This window comes from Vombatus ursinus, unplaced genomic scaffold (genome assembly GCF_900497805.2).
Source record: "Vombatus ursinus unplaced genomic scaffold, bare-nosed wombat genome assembly UNPS02014807.1, whole genome shotgun sequence".
NCBI lineage: Eukaryota > Metazoa > Chordata > Mammalia > Diprotodontia > Vombatidae > Vombatus > Vombatus ursinus.
Window position 1 is genome coordinate 37,244,289 of NW_020954585.1, and position 23,013 is coordinate 37,267,301.

The 23,013-nt window shown below is 34.9% G+C and overlaps 1 protein-coding gene across 10 annotated transcripts in view; it reads left to right on the forward strand.

Annotated features, from left to right (window-relative positions):
- The window catches only part of APC (APC, WNT signaling pathway regulator), a 145,489-nt gene that overhangs the window by 103,557 nt on the left and 18,919 nt on the right, over positions 1-23,013 (forward strand). For 4 of the 10 annotated variants that reach the window (XM_027874412.1, XM_027874415.1, XM_027874421.1 and 1 more), the window contains 5 exons: positions 6,637-6,747; positions 11,347-11,469; positions 14,281-14,659; positions 16,169-16,264; positions 22,801-22,940. In XM_027874412.1, the coding sequence (XP_027730213.1) occupies positions 6,637-6,747; positions 11,347-11,469; positions 14,281-14,659; positions 16,169-16,264; positions 22,801-22,940 (849 nt within the window). The remainder of the gene's footprint in view (positions 1-6,636; positions 6,748-11,346; positions 11,470-14,280; positions 14,660-16,168; positions 16,265-22,800; positions 22,941-23,013) is intronic. The other 6 variants (XM_027874416.1, XM_027874418.1, XM_027874417.1 and 3 more) reach the window with 4 other exon arrangements.

Here is a 23,013-nt window from a genome sequence, read left to right on the forward strand (position 1 = left end):
CAAGGAAGGGGCCAAAGAGGGAAGAGGGAAGACAGAAATAATCTGTTGAGAATGAAAGAAAAAGACTGAAAAAAAAATGCAAGAGGCCAGATATAATTCTAGCTTCCAAGTAGAAAAACCATCAAGCAAGATTCTTGGCCAGGCATAAAAACAGAATAACCCCCCCCCCCCCCGGTCATACTGCATTGAATAAATATTATCTTACTAAAGAAAATTTCCACTGAAAAAGAGAATTCCGTAAATTCTCCAGATAATCCTGGAACCCCAAGCAAGAAACTGCAGCATGGTTCATGAGAAGTGGAACTTCTAAAATAAGCCATTAGGATGGAAAGCAGTTTGGAAATTAGAGTTCTCAAAGCAGAATTAATGCAGGCCTTTAAAGAACTTAGAGTAAATGAGAGAGAATATCCAAATTAGCAGAGATTGAGGGGGCGGGGGCGAGAATGACACATTTGGAATTCAAATAGAAGAAAATTTTGCATAAAAGAAGCAAAAAGCAAATGTCATGAATTAGGCTTTTAGAATCATAGATCTAAAGCTTAAAGAGACTTCAGACGTCATCTAGTTCAGGAATTCTTAACCTGAGGCCTAGAAACTTGGTTGAGATATATATAGATAATGGTATTTCAATATAATTGATCTCTCTGTAATCCTATGTGTTCTGTGCATTTAAAAACTTTTTTTCTTTTTTCTGAAAAGGAGTCTCTAGACTTCACCAGACCCTCAAAGGAGACCGTGACACACATAAGAAACTGAGGGCCATGGAGGTGGAGTGACTTGTTCAAGGTCACATGGGTAGTGACAGTGTCTAGTTTCACCCGCAGCTCTGGTGCTACTTTAGCACACTGATTCACATGAATTTTATAACCTGAATGCTATACTATAGAAAAATATCATAAGAAAACTGCTCAGAATTTTTGAATGTGGAAAGCAAAGTGTTGATTAACTAAATCCAGAGATCACTGTAAGAGGAAAAATCTCATGCTTTAAAAGCCAAGGCATGAAATGGCTAATTTTTAAAATATCAATGTCAAATAAGAAATTTTGCAAGCAGCCAGAAGAAAGTCTTTCACCTGTGAAGGAACCCCAATTTAGATAGTTGAGGATTATTCTGCAGTCACAAGAAACTAGAGATTAGAATAGGAAATTCCAAAAGAGCTTAAACATCCCAAAATAACATCCTGCAAAGCTGAATTAATCATCAATGAAAAAGATAAACCATCAGCACAAAAAAGCATTTGAGCCATGTCTGTCTCCACCCCTCCAAAAAAGGTGAGCACGATGTTAAGAACAAAATAAGCAAAGAAATAAATTCTCTCATGCGTCTAAGCTATTGAAAATTAAGAAGCAAAGTGTGTCACAGAGGGACAAAAAGGCTCTAGGAAGATAAAGGTGTAAGAGAATTCTAAAAATTTAGGATTAAAGTTAGAGAAAGAGGAAAAACTATATTAACATTTAGTGAACTTAATCCCTACAATCCACTGTAAGTAAACTAATATCTTTTATGGGAGGATAACATAGCAGGAAGTTGCTCAAACAGGAAGAGATAGATGAACTGAAGGTGAACCCATACTATTCTTACTCTGGAGGTGAATAAATGTCTTCACTTTCTGGGCTTAGGGTGAACTACGCAAGAGTAGGGTAAGACTAATGAAGGGGAAGTTCTAGGATAGAAAGAATAGAGTTAAATGAGCTCTTATTAAGCTCTTCTTATGTGCAAAGGTCTAGGGATAAAAATAGTAAGGCAATTCTGTCCCTGCTCTTAAGGAGCTCAAACCTCAATTGCTGGAGGCAACACATAGAAGAGGGTCCCATTGCAGGGGTGAATGGGAAGACTCAGGAATCCTTAGGATATTGAAGCAGAGAAAGCAGTGATCCTTAGGTCTTAGTGGCCCATCATACTAGAAAGATCACATTGAAGATGTATATGCAGCCTCATTCAACCTGTAAGCAGTGACCTGAAGGGTCCCAGGCCCATAAATGTTGGAAAAAAGATATTCTGGGCATGGGGTGGGCTGGGACATTGAAAAAAGGCTCCCATATACCCCTTTCTAGCATCCACTGAATTTTACCCATGAAGAGGTGCCATTAACATATGTTCCAGGCAATGGGGATAGAGTGTATTTAGTTATATATCTTTATCTATAGCTATATAAATTAGGAGCCACGTAATGAATTTTACCTGAGGGGAATGGGTTCACTAGGAAAATATCTTCTCTTAACAAAGGTTTCCAAATGGTAGTCGTTGGTTATTGTCCTTCATGCTCTAGACTCATATGAGCTCAGAAGCCTTTACCATAAGTTGAGCACAGATAGTCCATATTTGGAGTGGAGATGTCTCAAAATTTGCATATCTCACATATCTTTTGAGCTACTGTAATTCTGCTTTGCTCATAGAGCATAGCACCACTTTTGATGCAGGCAAACCATGATGGGCAGTCCTGTGTCAGTGTATCTAGTCACTCACACTGGATTCTAAGATGCTACAAGCCAAGACTAAAATGGAGGGAAGAGTTGGTGCATGACTTTTTATTCACAGATGATTGTGCACTCAATGCAGCCTCTGAGGTTGAAATGCAGCATAGTATGGATCAGTTCTTTGCTGCTTGTGCTAATTTTGACCTGACAATTAACACCAAGAAAACAAATTCTCCTCCAGCCAACACCACACTTTCGGAGTATCTCCCACCCAAAGAGACATCTGGGACAGTCCTTTTCTGCGGTTGATAGCGTTGGACATAGAACAAGATAACGTGGACTCGAGTTGTGAATAATTATGATATGAACAGATTCCTACCACACACTACTACTTCCCTCATTAGAACTGATATGGTAGTGAAATGCAGCAGAGGTGCCACCAACACCAGATAAAACATAATAAATGCACAAGGAGAACAGAGATGGAATGATCTTTGCAAACATAGTAACATTGAAATAAAACAGCATTGACCTTGGGCAAGTCACTTAACCCTGATTGCCTTGAAAAAAAGAAACAAATTAGCATTTAGTACTCAAAAAACTTGGTTTCTTAAGGAACATAGAATAAAGAAGGAATATGTAAGAATTTCTTCCTTGACTAGGAGCGTAAAATTCAGAATAAATTAGAAGGGAACAGAAATTAGAAGGAGGACAAAGTAGATGAAAATTTATTTTAAAAAATTTTATTATTTGATTTTTCCCTAATTACATGTAAAAGCAATTTTTAATATTTGTTTTAAAAACTTTTGAGGGGCAGCTAAGTGGCGCAGTAGATAGAGCACCGGCCTTGAAGTCAGGAGGACCTGAGTTCAAATGAGGCCTCAGACCAAACACTTGACACTTACTAGCTCTGTGACACTGGGCAAGTCACATAACCCCAGTTGCCTAAAAAAACAAAAACAAAAAAATTTTGAGTTCCAGATTCTTCCCCTTGCTCCCTCCCTCTCCCTTCCACCTCATTAAGAAGGCAAGCAACTCAGTGTAGGTTAGGTCATGCAAAACATGTTTCCATATTAGTCATGTTGTAAAAGAAAACACAGACCAAGAAATAAGAAAAATGAAGTAAAAAAAAAAGTATGCTTCAATCTGTATTCAGACACCATCAGTTCTTTCTCTGGGAATGTATAGCATTTTTCATCCTAAGTCCTTCAGAGTTGTCTTAGATCCTTGTAGTGCTGAGAATAGCTAAGTCATTCACAGCTGATCATCTTATAATATTGCTGTTGCTTTGTACACAGTACATTTTACTTTGTATCAGCTCATATATGTCAGGTTTTTCTTAGAGCATCCTACTCATCATTTCTTTCAGCACAATAGTATTCACATACCACAATTTGTTTAGCCATTCCCCGATTGATGGGCATCTCCTTACTTTCCAATTCTTTGCCACCAGAAAAGAGCTGCTGTACATATTTTTGTACATATAGGTTCTTTTCCTTTTTTTTTAATCTCTTTTTGGACATAGACCTAGTAGTGGTATTGCTAGGTCAAAGAGTATGCATGGTTTTATAGCCCTTTGGGCATAGTTCCAAATTGCTCTGCAGAATGGTTGAATCGGCTCACAACTCCTATCAACAGTGCATTAATGTCTCATTTTTCCCACTTCTGCTCCAACATTTGTCACTAACTTTTTCTGTCCTATTAACCAATCTAACAGGTATGAAGTAGTACCTCAGAATTGTTTTAATTTGCATTTCTCCAATCAGTAGTGATTTAGAGCATTTTTAATATGGCTATAGTAGATGAAAATTTCTTAAAGAAGTGTGCTACAAAAACATTTTACTTAAACTGTAAGGCAAAGGAGGATTTTGAAACATGGGAGCAAGGAAAAGAAAGGATCAAAAGAAAGAGGAAGAAACAGATTAAAAGAAAAATAAATTAATGAAATTAGGGTTTGCTTTCTTGCTTAGGCTAGAGTAGGTAAATAGAAGCAAGTGTAGACAGAGAGCCTTGGGGAATAGATGAACATCAAATAAATATAAACAAAAATAATTATAGTGACAAAATAAGGAGATAACAGTAAAGGGATAAAAAAATTTAAAAATCAATACAAAAGAAAGAAGTTAGGGAAATCACAAACCTAGAAGTGATCTGGCCTCAGATTTGGGAAAACTTGGGGTCACGTCCATTTCGGACATACACTTGCTATTCCCCTGGGCCAGTTAGTCCATCAGTGCCCCAGATTGTAAGTTGCAGAGCAGGTACCAACTTGCATTCATAAAGGGAGTTAATCTCCAGGGAGATCAGACATCCAGTGCAATATGCATGTGTGTGTGTGTGTGTATGTGTGTGTGTGTGTGTGTATACATATGTGTGTGTCTATATATATATATATATATATATATATAACTAACTATGAATTAAGTTATATATATATATATAACTGTAACTATGAATTAAGTAATACCAAAAAAAGGAATAAAAATAGCAGAATAGATTAAAAATATTCAGTAATTTGCTACTTAGAAGAAGTGCATCTAAAAATAATGACATATTTCAGTGAGTCTGGAACAAAATCTACTTTGTTTCAGATGACTTGAAAACAAGTTGCAATCATGACAGCCAAAATAAAAATCAAAGTTGTTAATAAAAATAAATAAGGAACTCATGCTTAAAGAAACTAAAAACATGAAACAAATCATAAAAGTCATGAAGGAGAAGTTAATTAAAATAAAGATGCCTTAAAGGTGACTTTGATGTTCCTTTCTGAACAGATTTTTGGATAAATTGTATCTGAAATAATTATGACTACTGAATGAGAATTTTAAAGAATATACATTTCTTAGTATCGTGTGGTACCTTTACAAAAATAATAAAAGAGGACAAAGAAAACATACATGTCAAAAGGCAGAAATATTAAATAGACATCTTATAGACCATAATACAATTGAAAACAATTAATACAGCGAACACAAATAAAAGATGCAGGCCTAAATAGAGACTTAATAATAATACTCTGAATAAAGTTAAAGAGTAGATCATAGAAATAATTAACAACTATGTGAAAAAGAATGATAACAGTGAAAAAAGCCATGCCAAACTTTGGGAATTCAGTTAAACTAATCCTCAGGTAAGTTAAGGGGATTACCTTTTTTTTTTTTTTTTTCTTTTTCAAGTGAGGCAGTTGGGGTTAATTGACTTACCCAGAGTCACACAGCTAGGAAGTATTATGTGTCTGAGGCCAGATTTGAACTCAGGTCCTCCTGACTCCAGGGCCAGTGCTCTATCCACTGTGCCACCTAGCTGCCCCTGGGATTACCTTTTTTAAAGCATCTACTATGTGTCAAGCTTTATGCTGAGCACTTTACAAATATTATCTCCTTTGATCCTACAACAATCCTTAAGGTGGGTGGTATTATCACCATTTTGCTGTATATCTTTAAAACATATATAAAATGTTTTTATCTTTAAAAACGGAAATAAATTTGAAATAAGCATGCAGCTTAAAAAAGAATAAGTAAATTAAATCCAAAAGGAGCACAAAATTAATCTAGACATTAGAAAGATAAATTGGAAAACAAAAAACCTTTCTGAGTAATAAGCAAAATTAAATGTAGGTTCTTTTAAAGAGATTAACAAAGAGGGAGGAAGGGAGAAAATTTGTAACCCAAAGTTTTAAAAACACATGTTAAAAATTTAAAAAAAGGGATTAACAAAATCAATAATTTTTTGGCTAATCTGATTATAATTACTAAATTTTTTAAAATTAAGATGAATTCCTAACAGAAAAAATAAAATGATCAGGAATTAAGTCAATATTCAAATCATTCCCACCCTACTTAAAGTAACTTAGAAGAACATATATAACTTATATCATTCCCCCATACCTTAGTCAGACATAATGCCTCCATTAAGTTGATCAGTCAGAGGTGTTAACAAGGTATGAACAAAGCCTAAACATCTCTGTGGAAATTAGTAAATCAAAAGTTTAGACTAGGTTTTAGGCAAGCTCTTAAATCAGTTGAATGAAAGGGATTGACATTTCACAGGATATGTAATTCAATTTGGTTGAGGAAACTTTGTAAAATTCACCTATAAATCAGTCTAGACCAGGTTTTCTTTCTTTGGTAGTCTTTTCTGAGATACGGCTGCTGAAAACCTCTGTTTTGTTATTTTGGATTTTTTGTATGTTTTCATGTAACCATTTATTTCCTTTAGGTTCTTGGTTTTGCTTGCATACAGTTGCTAAGCACAGACTGTGGGGCTACTCTCCCAACTGCAGCACACTCCAAGAGACTGGATCCTGGGGGTCCACCGGGGTCTCTACAGGTATCGGACCCCTAACTTTTTCATTGATAACAATTAGGGGCAGGTAGGTAGCTCAGTAGATAGCCTGCTGGGCCTGGAATCAGGAAGACTTATCTTCCTGGGTTCAAAGAAAAAACCCCAAATGGGGTCACCAACAGTCTGGAATGAGTGAAACAACAGAGTAACAACAGTTAGTCAGGGGTATATGGTAAAAACAGTAGATATAAAGCATCCTTTTAAAAGTCTAACACACTTTCCCATCAATACAAATAAGTATAAGAGAAAATAGGCTCTATATATGTAGCACAAGGGTGTAACTCAAAGCTCTTATTAAGTTCTTTTCTCCCCTGTATGGTGGCACCCTATCCATTACTCCACCTAGCTACACCTAATTGTTAACAGTGAATTATTTAGGGGTCTGATACCTGCGGAGGCTCATCCACCCCTTCAGGGTCAAAAAAAAAAAATAGTGGCTGCCTTTGGGAGCCCAGTCTCCCAGAGTGGGTTGGGTTGGGATAGTAGCTCCAGAGCTTGTACTTAGCAATTGTATGTTAGCAAAACCAAGAACCTAAAGGAAATAAATGGTTACATGAAAATATACAAAATACCCAGAATAACAAAACAGAAAAGAGGTTTTAAGCAGCCTGATCTCAGAAAAGACTACCAAAGAAAAACTGGTCTATATTGATTTATAGGTGAATTTTACAATTGTTTAAAGAGAACTTAACATATGAGCTCTGCAAATTTTCCTCAATAATTGAAGAAAAAAACTATTTCTTTGAGCCAAAATATGGACAGTTATAAATTCCCTTTACCAGACATATGCATCCTAATGTCCAAATCAGGAAGAGAGAAAAAAAATCTATAGCTCAGCATCACTAATGAATGTTGCCTCAAAAATTTAAATAGTATCCTAACAAGATAAAAGCAATTTATTTTTAAAAAACCACTTTGACCAATTTTAAATTTAAACCAGGGGTGCAAGGTTGGTTCAACATAGGAAAACAATTAATAATCACAGAATTAATCACATTAAAAACAAAACCATACACACATACATCAGTAGCTGTAGTAACAGTAACCTTAAGAAGCAAAGGCATATAAAGGTCATTTATTTATATATATATATATATATATATTTTAAAAGTCTATATCTAAAACCCAAAAGCTAGCATTATTTGCAATGGAAGGACACTAGAGGTTTTCCTAGTATAAATACAAAAATAAAGGAAAGAAGCTTCCCCCTACTGTTATTCAATATAGGTCTAGAAATGCAATAATAGAAGAAAAAGAAATTTAAGGCATTTCACAAATTAAATGTTTTCAGAGTATCAGGGGTGTTGAGGTTCCTCATTTTTAGTATCTTTATCCACAATGGAATTGACCACCATACTAGAATTAGAAAACAACAAGAATAAGAGATTATAAAATTATCTCCTGATTAGGTGTGCAAAGTTTATAATCAATTTTTAAATAAGTGGATTATGAAAATTAATCTCTAAAGTAGAGAGAACAAAGCTAAGAGGATTTTTCTGGAATTTTCTATCAGAAATTCAAGTTTATTGAGTTCTACTTGGATAAGTTATTGCATTTGTGTTTGTTTTTTTTTGTTTTGTTTTCAGAGTAGTTGCACTTTAAAAATACATTAATAGAACTCAAAGATCTTTTTTAACTCTTAACTAATCAATTAGGAATTAATACTGTCATCTCTGTTAGGTTAAAGGTGGTTTGTGATTTTTTTTTTAATAGCTACTCAAATAGTAGATTAAAGACTAGTTTCAAATTTGTGTTGCAGATAGTTGAACAGTAATGTAAAGAAATAGTTGGGAAATTTTAGAACTGTAATAGTTCTCAAGAGTCCAGTTACTGTATAGATAAAAAGGCTGAAGCCCAAGACAGATTGTGATTTTTCAAGGGTCACACAAATCTAGTTAGTAGCCAAACTGTGTCTCTTGTTTTTTCCAAATCAACTTGACTTTCTGAAATTCATCGAAGTATTTTCTTAGTTGTGACATTGCTTTGTTTTCCCATCTCTTTCTAATTAGAGATTCAGAAGACAAGACACATACAGACAGATTCTTGGGCTGCAGGTTTAAGAAACTAAAACTGTGTATAAGAACATAATTGGGGGACTAAACTTTTACAATGTCTGATTAACACCTAATTTGAATTTCAACAAAGGTTTAAAAAGTCAGTAAATTTTCCTCCTGAGTATAGATATGACCATTTCAATAGATTAGATCAATAGATCTCAAAACTTTATTAGTGGTACTGTCTACAAGCAGTCATAATTTCACAAAATTTATGTGGAAACTGGGTTTATTACAAGAGAAATGAATGGGTTTGTGGAACCCAAAGAGTTCACAATTCATATAGAAATTTGCATATTTATGATAGCTGGACAAAGGAAGGAAGAGATACCAGAAGTCTCTACCTCAAAGGGCATGGCATGGGAGGGGAGAGGCGCAGTAAAGTGGGAAAAGGACAAAATCACCCAAAGGGGAGGAGCAGGGCAATGGCAAAAGCCACATTCTTTTACCTTGACAAAAGATATGATTGTCTCCTTATCTGCAAGGGTCCCAGCTGTACGAGCCTAGTGTAGACTGTCTGGTGCCTGTCTTGATGCCCAAGGACACACAGGGTGTCCAGTTTGGGAAGCAAAGAACAAATTACGTCAACTGGGGATTAGGGAAGGGGTGTTGTTGACTTCATCCTTGACACATTCATGGCCTCCTGCATGTTCTAGGTTCAGTGTTTCTGGAAAATAGGGCAACTCAGCAAGACAAGTTCGGGGACCCCTTAATAGTACCCAGAACTTTGCTATGAGCAGTAGTAGTAGGATGCATTTCCTACTGATACTAAGATTTAAGGGAAAATTTTTAAAAATTTTCTTTAAATTTGGAATTAACATAAGATGGCAAATCTCTTGTTATGTGTAGCTTGATTTTCTTTTAAAATATGTATTAAGTTCAACATGTAACTTTCAAAACTGATTCTTCTGTGATTCAACTTTCCTCTGTTCTCTTTTGTGCATTTTTTGAAAATGATCTTTTCTCTTTTGACTATCCTTTCCCTAGATTCCTTCTCCCTCCCAACCACCTTCCCACTTGAAGAGGGAAAAAAAGACACTGCTCCGAAAAGAAAAAGAAAAAAAAAATCTTGTAACCTTTATGCATAGTCAAGCAAAACAAATTCCCATATCGGCCATGTCAAAAATGTATGGCTTATTATGCATTTTGAGTCCATCACTTTTCTCTCAAGAGGTAGATAACATGCTCTGGAGTCATGCTGGTCATTGCATTGATTAGAGCTTTTAAGTCTTCCAAAGTTGTTTAGGAAATTGTTTTTTTAAGTATCTCTTCCACACAAAAGGTAATGTACCTTTGTTATCTGTCTTATTTGCCAGAAATCTTCATCAAATTAAGAGCCTTTCATCCTAAAAGTTGGGTCATAATTAATGTCCTTACTGCAGTATTGGACATTAACTACTCTAACTATGCTTCAGTGTCAGTGTAATCATAACCACCTAAATATTAGAGAATAGTAGACTTTTTTAAAGATGTCCTTTCAGAGAGAATTGAAAAAAACAAATTGTTACATTTTAAGCATTTTTGAGAGTATTCTTTTCTTGTATTTGATCTTTCTTAGTAGTATGTTAGAATTTCATAACATAGTCTGCCAGTGAAAGTGGATATTTTCCCCTTACTCCTTCTTTGAAAAGGGAAATATTTCCTATCATGTGGATGTATGTGGATAGATAGGTAGATAAATAGATAGATATACACTGTTATCTATCAAAAAGAATGGATGTTACCAAGGCTTTTTGGCAAAAACAGTCTTAAGAGGTGTTGGAGATTTTTATTTTATATTTTCCCCTCACTCTTGACTCATATTTTCCCCTCACTGTTGACTCATAACTACTTCTGTTTTATTCCTGTACCATAAGTGCTAATATAAATATAGATGGATGGAATACTATCATAGATCTGACAAACAATATATTGGGCTGGTTTTTTTTTTAAGATTTAAAATCGTAGTTATATTTAGAGCAAAGATGGTAAGACATGTTAATTGTGTCCATTCTAGAAATATGAATGTCAACAAAGTGTCTAAATTGTTCAAAGATTTACTGGCTCTTTTTTTTTTCTCTGATAGTTTACAATTCAGAGTCTGACCATTTTCTTTATTGCATTCTGTAAATCTACTTGCACTTAATTTAAATTTGTTTTACATCTTGTGATTTTTTAAAATCATTTCTTTTGGAATTTTGTGGTGTTAGATTCTAGAGAATAACTGTATGCTACCACAGGATTTTCACTGATAGAGTGTTCTTTTGAATACTTCAAGAAATGGGCCTAAAATTAGTTTTATATTGAATGGCTATACTTTTACTACCTCCTTATAGGTTTTAACTATCCTTTGCATTCTTTTCTGTGTTTGAGTTATTGAATAGAATTTATGTTGGAGCAAGTCTTATCTGTTTTGAGCATCTACATACAAATATACTGTAGAGATACTTAAGATTACAAATGATATGATTGACTCTTAAGGCTTAAGTGTATGCATAATTTTTGTGTCTTATGATTTGGGATACTATCTAATAACTTTCTTAATTTGTAGGGTTCTATTGCACAAGTGGATCATGAAACAGCCAGTGTTATGAGTGCTAGTAGCACTTACTCTGTTCCTCGAAGGCTGACAAGTCATCTGGGTACCAAGGTAACCGAAGATTACAGACCACAGGTCGCTAACACTACATTATTACTAATACAATAATTTCACTTATTCCATCCAGTACAGGCATACCACACCTAACATTAATTATTCTGCAAAAACATGACTTAAGCAAAATAATAAAAGGAATGGGGCTAGTAGTTCTATAAGAACAATGGTATAGATAGTAAATATTTTCCTGGAAGGCAAAATTTGAACTATAAAATACTGAAATAAGAAAAGAGAGAAATGAGATTCTATCCAATTGGAAATTCTCCTTTTGTTCTCTTTTCCTTTTTTTGCAGAACACTAACTTTTTAAGAGTAATTGTTTTCTGATTGCCTGAACTTACCATCTCTACCAGTCAGAAGATACAGGGCTTCTCTGGGGAGAAGAGTTGGTAGATAGCTACCAACAACATGATATAGTAGAATTTTGCATCATGTTACTGTAGCATCTATTTAAAATATATTAGCAACATTATTGCTTGTAAACAAAATTGACTGAGGGCGGTGTTATTCTGAGTATGTCTACAGTACTAATATTAATAGAATGATCTTTATACACATAAATATATTTTGGAATAAGCTAGTTTAGGGTTCTATATCATCCTATTACTACAGTCTTTAAAAAAATTTACTTTTTATCCGAGGTAGAAACTAAAGGAAATTAGGAATTATATGTATTGCAAAGCTGCTATGTTAACTGATTTTTTTATGCTACTAAAATGAAAAAAAAAATTTTAATTTAACCTCAGATTCAGTGCACATAGCAACAACTTAATAAATGCTTATTTAGTCTTTCCTTCCTTCCTTTCTTCCCTCCCTCCCAATATATGTATAAGACTAAAATTTATGTATGCTAGAATAATACCCTATTTTCACTCAATCGAAAAATATTTCATCATTTGCAAAGAATATTTACCTAGTACATTTTTATCTTCTATAAGTTGTGACTTATGGTCCTTATGAAAAGCAAAAGAGAAATAATTTAGTTTCATTTACAAAGAGCAAAAAGTCATTATTTTCTCAGAAATTAAAATATTTGAAAAATATTTCACTAAATTTTGTAGTTTGCTAATTAGGTTAATCTAATCCTAAATTGTTTTTGCTTATTTCCCAGGATAGAAAAGTGTTGTTCAGTTATATTCCTATAGAGATTTTTATTTTGAATTTACTGTTTACTTGTAATATTCTTAAACCTGTTTATACTTGTTTTCTCCTGTTGTACTGGGAACCTAAGAACTAACCAATTAGCCCTTTACATTTTAACCTCAGAATCTGTTAATTCTAACAGCGGGAGGAAAAATTAAGATTGATGTGTTGAATGTTAATTTGGTACTACCACTTTATAGGGAAAAAAATAACCTAGTAATTCCATTTTCTGAAGTATTATCCTCTCTCAGTTCAAATGTAGGTATATTAAGAACTTACTAAGGTGTATGAAATGGGATTGCATTCTTTTGGCTAGTTCTACTTTTTAGTGTCCCTTGGTTAGATTGAGCTGATGATTTTCACCATTCCTTCTTTTACATATTTCTGTTTAGTGTACTCTAAATGAAATGAGGTAGACTGCCCTTCTCCTGGTAACCTTGCTTTAATCAGGTTAGCGGTAAATATCTCTTCACCAAGCATTCCTTCCATTTATTCTAGATAACCTGTTGTCCAATAATTAAATGAACTTTTCTTCCCATATAGTTCTTAACAAGGCTGAGATAATATGGTTGGAATGTCACTTATAGGAACTTGATCTCCTGATTTGGCTACCAGATCAGAGTACTAGCCTGAATCTAATATATCATTGTACAAAAGAACATAGTGATATATCATGGTACCAAAAAGATGCTTAATTGAAAATTAGATATCTTAGAGAGTATCCTCATGACTACACACCTTCCAGAGTCATTTGCTTCATAATCACCTTTATCAGGCTGGATTCCTGTACCTTCTAGTACAGAACTGACCATAAAGTCTTGGAGAGAAGGTCTGGGGGAGGGCAGTATCTAGAGAAAAGGTCTAGGGTAAGTAGGTACTCACAATGGCTCTTCATTAGAGTATTTCTAAAATGACCTAAGTAGTTGCTCTTTAGTGATCTGGGGTCCCTTATGTAATGGTTTGGTAATAACTGTTTTTTTTTTATTTTTAGTTATTTTCCATTTAATTATAAAATTCCCATTTTCTCACACATTGGGTTTTTTCAAATTCCAATCTCAGTTTAAGGTATTAACAAGATGATTTCTGATTAAAATCAATAAGAAATATATGCTCTGAGTAAAGACAATGTCAGATAATCTAAACCTATAAATCCATTTCAAGATAACCTTTTACTACAAAACACCTCAAGGCCCTGAAGCCAATGAAAACAAAATAAAAATCCAGCAGATATTGACTATTTTTTTTTATTAACTGGATTTGTAAGATCATACCATTTTCGAACATATGACTTGATTGCTCTGTGATGTTTCCTAAATGTATAAAAGAAAGTACTTAAATATAATTGTGATGTAATTGGATTCTGGTAAAGGACAACTAGTGATTAAGTACAAGTACTTAACAAGTATTAACTGCTATAAAGCCCAGATATTTAGGATTGTAGAATCCACTGTAATGAATCTACTGTTTATTGCACAATACTTGATGGTAATCACAGCCACCAATTATTTGCCACAGTATGTCATAAACAAATGTTAGTAACAAATGTGGAACAAATGATACTCACTTGTGCATTTTAGGAAGTAGTAAAAAGTGTGGTTACAGAAGCTATCCCATTCTTTACTTGATTAGGTTTTGTCTTTCAATATAAAAATCATAATTTTTTTTCCTAACCTCATTTGTCCCACAGGTGGAAATGGTTTATTCATTGTTGTCAATGCTTGGTACTCATGATAAGGATGACATGTCACGAACTTTGCTAGCTATGTCTAGCTCCCAAGACAGCTGCATATCCATGCGACAATCTGGATGTCTTCCTCTCCTTATTCAGCTTTTACATGGCAATGACAAAGACTCTGTATTGTTGGGAAATTCCAGAGGAAGTAAAGAAGCTCGTGCCAGGGCTAGTGCTGCACTCCACAACATCATTCATTCACAACCTGATGATAAGCGAGGCAGGCGTGAAATCCGTGTCCTTCATCTTTTGGAACAAATCCGAGCTTACTGTGAAACCTGTTGGGAATGGCAAGAAGCCCATGAACAAGGCATGGATCAGGACAAGAATCCAAGTGTGTTATAATTCATATTACAGAGAAAACATTAGGGAAAAAAAGCCTAATTTTTTAGCTTATCTGCTATTCAACACACTCTGAAGCTCATATCAAAATTGAATTTTTCCTAACAAATAAGACAAAAAGAAAAATATTACGTTCATTTTATATGTGGTCTTTGTTTTTAAACCATATTTTTAGGCCACTATAAAGGAGATGATAGCCAAAAATTTAGTTGCCAACAATTGAACAAACTTCAGAAAAAAAGAAAGATTATCAAGTAGTTGAGGAACAGAAACATTAAGTATGTATGATAAGGCTTTTTATTTTCTTGATATAAGCCCAACAGTGCAGCTAAGTATTTCCACTGAAGCAGCATTGTGTGTTAGAATACTAGATTTGGAGTCAAAAATACCTCATTTTGAAACCCATCTCTGACACTAAGTGTGTGACCAAGTCACATACCTCTCTAAATCTCTGTTTCCTCATCTATTCAACAAATTTTGTTTTTTTCTTTATTTTGGTTCTTATTAACATTTGAGGAAACTCACATACAAGCAACATTTCTCTTCTCTCTTAACTTCCTAGCTTACAGAGCAGCAAAAGGCACAAAGGCATGTTAATAAGTAGCGCATATGTTCAAGTTTAATAGAAAGATTCTCTTAAACTACAAGACTGTATATGAGTCGTGATCTGTAGCTAAGAAAGAAATCCAAAATGAAATACTAATTCTTAATTATTAGGGAAGTCATAACAAGTATTGATTCTTTTTTGAGCTCCTACAGTATGTTAACGACTAATTATCAAGATAGTACAAAACTAAAACCTTTCACTGGGTGATGAATACCATCCTGGTATTTAGTGGTTTTATTTTATTTTTTAAATAAATATTGCCAATTGATCTGCAGTAACTGATGTGCTAAGGATGGCTTTCTTATCCTTATTTCTTCAAATATCTTCTCTTTCCTATGGTTACTTTGCTGTGTATATTTTTTATTATGTAGAAATACTACATGTCTGTATGTATAATACCTTTTTCACAGTATTATTTGGTCTTGGAACACTTTATTATTCACAGATTAGTTATTGATTATATTGATATTTGCTTTTTGTGCAAGTCTCATTTGTAGGTTATTTTCAAAAAGATTATAGCCATTCATTCTTACATGCTTACCAACAATATAATATCCAAAAACATTTTTTAAAGTAAATTACATTAAACAATTCCAGTGTGAATAATTTTGTACAGAAATGTCTTGAATATTTTTATTTATATTTTTTTACAAAAAATTTGTGTGCCTTCTAAAAAAATTTTTTATATTATTGACCTGACAGTGACTAATCTATACCTTTTGCCAAAGGCAGAGTAGTAATAAACTTTTTTTATGCAGCCAGATTTTTTTAAAGTTTTGCAATAAAGTTATCCTCAAAAGTACTTTTGAAGGACCTGATTTTTAACTTGATTGCTTCTGATCCTTCTTGATATACTAAAGCTTTATTTTTCACATTTATTTTCTTGTTTGATAGTGCCAGCTCCTGTTGAACATCAGATCTGCCCTGCTGTGTGTGTTCTAATGAAACTTTCATTTGATGAAGAACACAGGCATGCAATGAATGAACTTGGTAAGATAAAAATATTTCTTAATATGACTGAAGAAGTCACAGAAAAATGTTGACTCATCTTTATACCTTCAGATATATTAAATAATAAAAAGCTACTACTAACTTCTTTTACCAGCTGCTGCTTCTGATCTCAGTATCATTTCTAACAGATAACAGCTTCCAAATCACCAAAATTATCACACAATCTGAAACTGTACTCTCAAAACCTTAAAAAAAAAATGCAGTAATACATCATTCCCTCACTGCCAGAATAGGCCATTCAGTGGTAAAGATAATTTAAGTAGTTTTCCTTGTGCAAATATGCAGACAACAGCTTTGTTTCCAAGGCTTATGGTCTGCCTTGTCTCATTAGCTTTGCTTATGAAGAAATGCCAAGAATATGTCATTTGGCTTTAGTTCTTCACTATTTTCATGATAAGTAGCTTGGTACATTGAGGAAGGAAAATACAATAGGCATTAATTTGAATAAGAAAAATTTAGTTCATGATTCCAAAGAGTGTTATTCATGGAGTCTTTTATTTTATCATAATGCATTCTACAGTAAAATATATATGAGTGTATATCATGTATACATTTTGTGTGCGTGGTGTGTTTGTATATATACACATACCTATGTTTTAAATTATTGTTTTTCATATAGCAGTTTTTATTTAGTTATATGTTATTCCTAACCAAAAGTCACAACTCCACAAGATATAGGTAAAAACTTGATTTATTACAAGAGAAAGGCATGTCCATGTGGGAACTCCTTATATCAAGGAGCCTGCCCCACAGATGATGCCTTGGATATTTATGGAGTACAGGAAAAAGGGGATGTCTCATGAGAAGAGTAGAGGGTAATACCCTCCCAAATTGGGGTGGCATGGGAGGAGGAAAGGGAGCAGGAGGCTTGGGAACATCAGACCATGGAGGAAGGATGTTCTGCTTAGCTGAAAGGGTCGCAGCTGCAGTTTATCGGTCTGGGTTAGGCTGGCTGGAGCCAGGATTGTAGTTGACTGGGCCTCAACGGCACTGAGAGTTTAATAGAGATCAGTTGCAAAAGGTCACTGTTAAGTTGGGAGTGGGGGATAGCAGGACACTTCATCTCTGGAAAATAGAGCAACTCAAGGAAACAAGTTCAAAGGGCCCTTCACAATATGTACTTATTTATGAATCATGACATAATGAGCCAGTTGATGTCACCTAAATTTCCCTATTCAGCATGCATGCCAGAACTCAATCATCAGCACTGTTTATTAGGCTGTTGTGTGCCAGGCACTGTGCTAGATAATAAGGGTGCAGATAAAAGTGAAACAGTCCCTACCATTGAAGAGTTTACAGTCTGCTTTGGGGAAGACAACATGTATGTATATAGATTGTACAAAACAGATAATTTGGGGGTGAAGCACAAACAAGGTAAACAGTAAAGGTTTCATGTAGAAGGTGGCACTTGAGCTCAGTCTTAAAGGAAACTTGGCATTGTAAGAAGCAAAAGAGAAGAGGGGAATGGATTCCAAGCATGAGGGACAACTAGTGCAAAGGCCCAGAGATGCAAGGTGAAGTTCTGTATCTAAGGAATAATAATAACAATAGTTAATACTTAGATATCACTTTAAGATTTGCAGAGCATTTTATATATTTTATCATGTTTGATCCTCATAACTACTCTGTGAGGGAAGTGCTATGATTATGCTCATTTTACTCATAAGGAAACTGAGGCCCAGTGAAGTTAAGAGATTTGCCCCAGGACACACAACTTGTAAGTGTATGACTCAGGATTTGAATTCAAGTCTTCTTGAGGAAATCTCCATTTTGAGGAAGGTCTCTGACTAGCCATGCTTCACCCTTATGACTTTGCCATCATGCTTCAGCTACCTTCTCCCTTTGCCCTTGCAGCCCTCTTCTCTTATTGATGAGTCCCTCCCAGAATCTCTATTTAGAGGAAGGGCCCATAGGAGCCACCCTTCATTGTCCAGACTTCATCACCAAACCTGGGACGTGGGTTAGCTTCCCTTCCCTGCTTCACCAAAGCCACGCTTCCCCTCAAACCCTCCCCCCCTTTTTTTCCAGCTTTTTTCAATTCCTTTTATGTGCTATCTTTCACTTTAAAATATAAGCTTTTTGAGGGCAGGGGACTATCTTTATGTACTTTGCACAGTCAATTTCTGGCACATAGTAAGCACTTGATAAATGCTTCTTAACTTGACCATCCATTATACCACCTAACTACTTCTAATAGTGCGAAGGCCAGTTTTGCTGTACTCTAATGTGTAAGGAAAAAGAGTAGTCTGTTATAAAGCTGGAAGAGTGAAGGGCTTAGAAAGTCAAATAGAGGAGTTTACATTTGATCATAGCAGCAATAGGGAGCCATTGGGGTTTACTGAATAGGGGAGTCACATTGTCAGACTTGTGCTTTGGGAAAATAACTTCAGCAGCTAAAATGAGGAAAGATTTGAGGGAGGAAAACCAGTTAGGAGGTTATTGAAGTAATCTAGGCAAGAAGTAATGAGGGTCTAAGCTAGGGTAGTAGTTGTGTGTACTGGTTCTCTTTTTGGTGTAAAAGTACCTATACCCTGCACTTTACTTTGTTCATTAGTGAACTCTTCATGACTCATCACTTAGCCTAATCTAGTATAGCCCCCAGTATTTGACTTTTCAGCCCCATTTGCACTCACCATGAATCAGAAGAATCTTATGCTGTATTTTTTGTATTGAATTGTTAAATTGATCCTGGAATATATAGCAGGGGAGGCAGTAATGGTGAACCTTTTGGAAAAAGAGAATTAGAGTCCCTAAAATACCATGTTATAATGTTGTATTATTTTAAATCCTTTTAAAGAATGTTTCAGAAGTTACATATTATCAAAAATGTAAAAAAAAAAAACCATTTATTAAAATCCCTTAGCTCTTTAAAAGCTTGGCATATTTCTGTGCACCCACACAGAGAAATATTTATGTTTTTAAAAATATAAGAAGTGGAAATGTAAAAGACCTAGAAGTTCTTCAGTTCATTGAATAACACCTATGTAAAGAATCCATGAAGGAACTTGGACAAGAATTTACATAGGTACAAATGGATCACATTCCTCACAACAGAAGAAGTCCCTCCATCAATGAGATGACAAAGCTCTCATAGTTTAAAAAACAGTTTTTGTTGCACACATGCACATACCCTCTCATATACATACATACATAATATGCAGTAAGGTCATATTGCAAAATAATACTTTTTAAATGTCTATTTCTAAAGCTTATATTAAAACGAGATTGTTTTTATTCTTTTTCAACTAATAACATATTCAGCAGTAAATGTTCATTAAGGACCGTCATTACTTTCTCATTGGAATGAACTGATGGTTATTTCAAAGTTAGTAAGACAGTTCTAGGCTCCCAAAAGTTAATTTGTTTAATCTTCATTTGGAATTTATAACATGGTTTTTTACATAGAAACTATTTTTTGTGGTGGTTAGGTTTCTAAGACAGATATCCAAAGACTAAACTATAATGTACCTGATAACACTTATGGAGTGCTGCAAAACCTAAAACCAGAGTACTTTGTATATGTGTACATTGCAAAGAGAAAAATGTGTTCACAAGTCCAATTTGAGTTCTCCTTCAGTTCTAGCAGTATCTGTAGACTCCTCCTACCACGATTTGCCAATTAGCAGAAGGAAGGACTTCCCAAGCTCCAAACCCAAAGTAGTAGTAACTCTTGATACAGGGATTTCTGCAAGACAGAGAATTGGAACGTGATAAAAGTCTAAAATGAGCTGTGTAAAGTGCTAAGGACATTTCTCAGTCCAGTCTTTTTTTCCTTGCATCCTAATAATTGGAACACAGCCTTACATATTTTCCAACACTTTTTAAAATTTGTTCTAAACCTGTGATTTCACTGTTATATATATAGGGAACTCACAGTGAGGAAACTCCCATTACCAATGGAGAGGACCCCTTTCTCAACTCCATTAAGAGATAAAAATGCCTGTGGCCATTCAGCTAAAAGAGACTAATGTATGTTTTGTACCTTTAAAATAATTGTGATTAAATTGTCTTTTAGACCTTCCAGCTCTGATGAGTCTTTCAGTCTGGTAATTTAGACTTTTTCAAAATTCTGCTAATGGAAATCTTCAGAACTCAGTTTACCTTCAAAGCAGACTGTAGGGATTAAATTTTTTTGGGGGGGGTGGAGGGTGTCAAGGGAGATTTTTCCCTAATCAGAAAAGGTAAATTCCAAAGAAATCGCAGTGCTTATCTCTTGTTGGATCTGGACGTCTTTGTATTGCTAATTAGCTTCATCAACCAACTGTCTTTTGAGGAGGCCTTCTGAAGAGGGCCTTACCAGCTTTAAGCAAGTCATGTTTGTGTATGAATGGAAAGAGAGTTGTTTGGTTTTAAATGACATTTTTAAAATGACTGTGTACCTGAACCAGCTGTCCTAGCTGAGACCTAGGTTGGTGAATTGTGAATTGCCCTCCTGGGAAGGAGGTTGATACACTTTGAGATCCAGCCCCTAAGGAAACCACCATTGACATGAATAACAAGGGAAAATAAGGGAAGTGTGAGGGTGGGGAAATACTGAAATTATCAATACAACTGCACTATCCCTTTTACCCATTAACCTGTTAGCTCAACACTCCTCCACTCTGTCTTCTCCGACCACTAGTTGGACCTAGGTACCTGTAGCAGCTTCTTAGGCAAAATTCCCTGCCCCACCCTTCCCTACTTAGTATCCAAGACAGTTCCTCACTCTTCCTCACCCAAGGTATCTAATCAACTGCCATATCTTTTCGTTTCTGCTGCCACAACTTATTCATTCACATATCCACCACTCTAGTTTAGGCCCTCCTCACCTCTCACTTGGCCTATTCAAATAGCACTCTAGTTGGTCTTTTCTGCCTGAATTCTCCTCGTTCATTCTGCCATATAACCACCAAAATGATTTTCTGAAAGCATAAATCTGACCATGTGACTCCCTTATTCAATAAGCTTCTGTGGTTCCCTGTTGATTCTAGGATCAAATATTATTTTATCTTTACCTCATCCTTTTAAAATTTTTTGTGTCTTACACAAAATTATTAGTAATAATAGTGCATGCATAAAATTTATAAATAAGAAAATATGTAGATGGAGATATTCTCAAAAATTGTTTACTGCTAAGGATGCAAGATCAAAAAAGTTTGAAGACTCCTGGACCAGAGTATATTCCAGAAGATCATACAGAGGTGGGGAACCTGCAGTCATGTGGCCTTCTAGGTCCTTGGGTGCAGCCTTTTGACTGAGTCCAGGTTTTACAAAACATTCTTTTATGAAGGGGATTTGTTCTGTGAAGTTTGGATTCAAGCAAAGGGCTGAACTTGAGAACCTAGAGGGCCACATGTGGTGTCGAGGCTGCAGCTTCCCCACCCCTGATTTAGGATGTTATTGCAAGTCAGCACAAGAATTGATGAAGACCTAAACTAGTAATGGCTATTTAAATGGAAAGAAGGTAAAATTATAAGGGATGTTGTTAAGACAGAATCAATAGTATTTGGCAACTGATTGGTTGTAGGGAATGCAGAAGAGCAGAGTCAAGAATAACTTCAAGGCTGCAAACCTGAGTGACCGGAAGGGTCATCTTCAAGGTCATTTCTTTCAACCACCTCCTTTTACAAATGAGAAAACAGGCCCAGAGAGGCTAGGTTGCTTGCCCAAGGTCACATAAGCAGTGAATGGCAAGAGCCAGAATTCAAACGCAAGTCTTCTGGGTCTAAATCTATTATTCTATGTTGCCTATGGAGAACGACCTAGAGTTTATGCCACTTCAAGATTGACTGAAAGAACTTGAGATGTTTAGCCCTTGCCTTCTTGATTTTGTTTTTTCCCTTTTGGCCTCAGTGTGTTGAATTCATTTCCTTCAGGAAACAACCGTGACTCCTAAGTCCCTTTCTTAGGATATAACAGAAAACACTGAAGCTATCATATGAGCCGAGTTTGGATTTATTTTCCTCATTGCATTAACGTTTTCTTCTCATTCCTTAAGCCTTAAAAAATCATCCTGTAATTTTTCTCTTGTCTGCTTTTTTCTGACCTAGAAAAGCACTGCATTTTCTGAATACTCAGATTTCCGTAGGCATTCTTCTCTTCAGATCATATGTAAAAATTTTAAATGTGTCTGGACCTAACTTTGTTCTTTAGTGATTTAATATTTAACTTTATTCAGAAAAATATTCATTTTAATTTCACCCAGTATTTCTTGCATTGAAGCCACTTCTTTGGCCATGTCAATGGAAAGAACATTGGATTTGGAATCAGAAGATCTGGATCTGAATACTGGCTTTGCTACTATACTGTGTGACCTTAGAGGAGTCACTTAACATCAGTTTCCTCATCTGTAAGATGAGGGGGTTGGACTATCTGACTTGAGGTACCTTCTAGCTCTAAATATTTTTGTTTGTAATTTTAATGGAAAATTTAAGACCTTAGTTGAGATTTCCCTGCTGGTTAAAATGATGAAACTAGTACTAAATAATCACTTTTAACTTGAAATAAATACTTTTATTCTTAATCTTTTAAAATAGGAGGATTACAGGCCATTGCAGAATTATTACAAGTAGACTGTGAAATGTACGGGCTTACTAATGACCACTACAGTGTTACATTAAGACGATATGCTGGAATGGCTCTGACAAACTTGACTTTTGGAGATGTAGCAAATAAGGTAGGCTTTTATTTCATCTTTTATTTTTTTTAATAGTACTTTATTTTTTCCAATTACATGTAAAGATAATTTT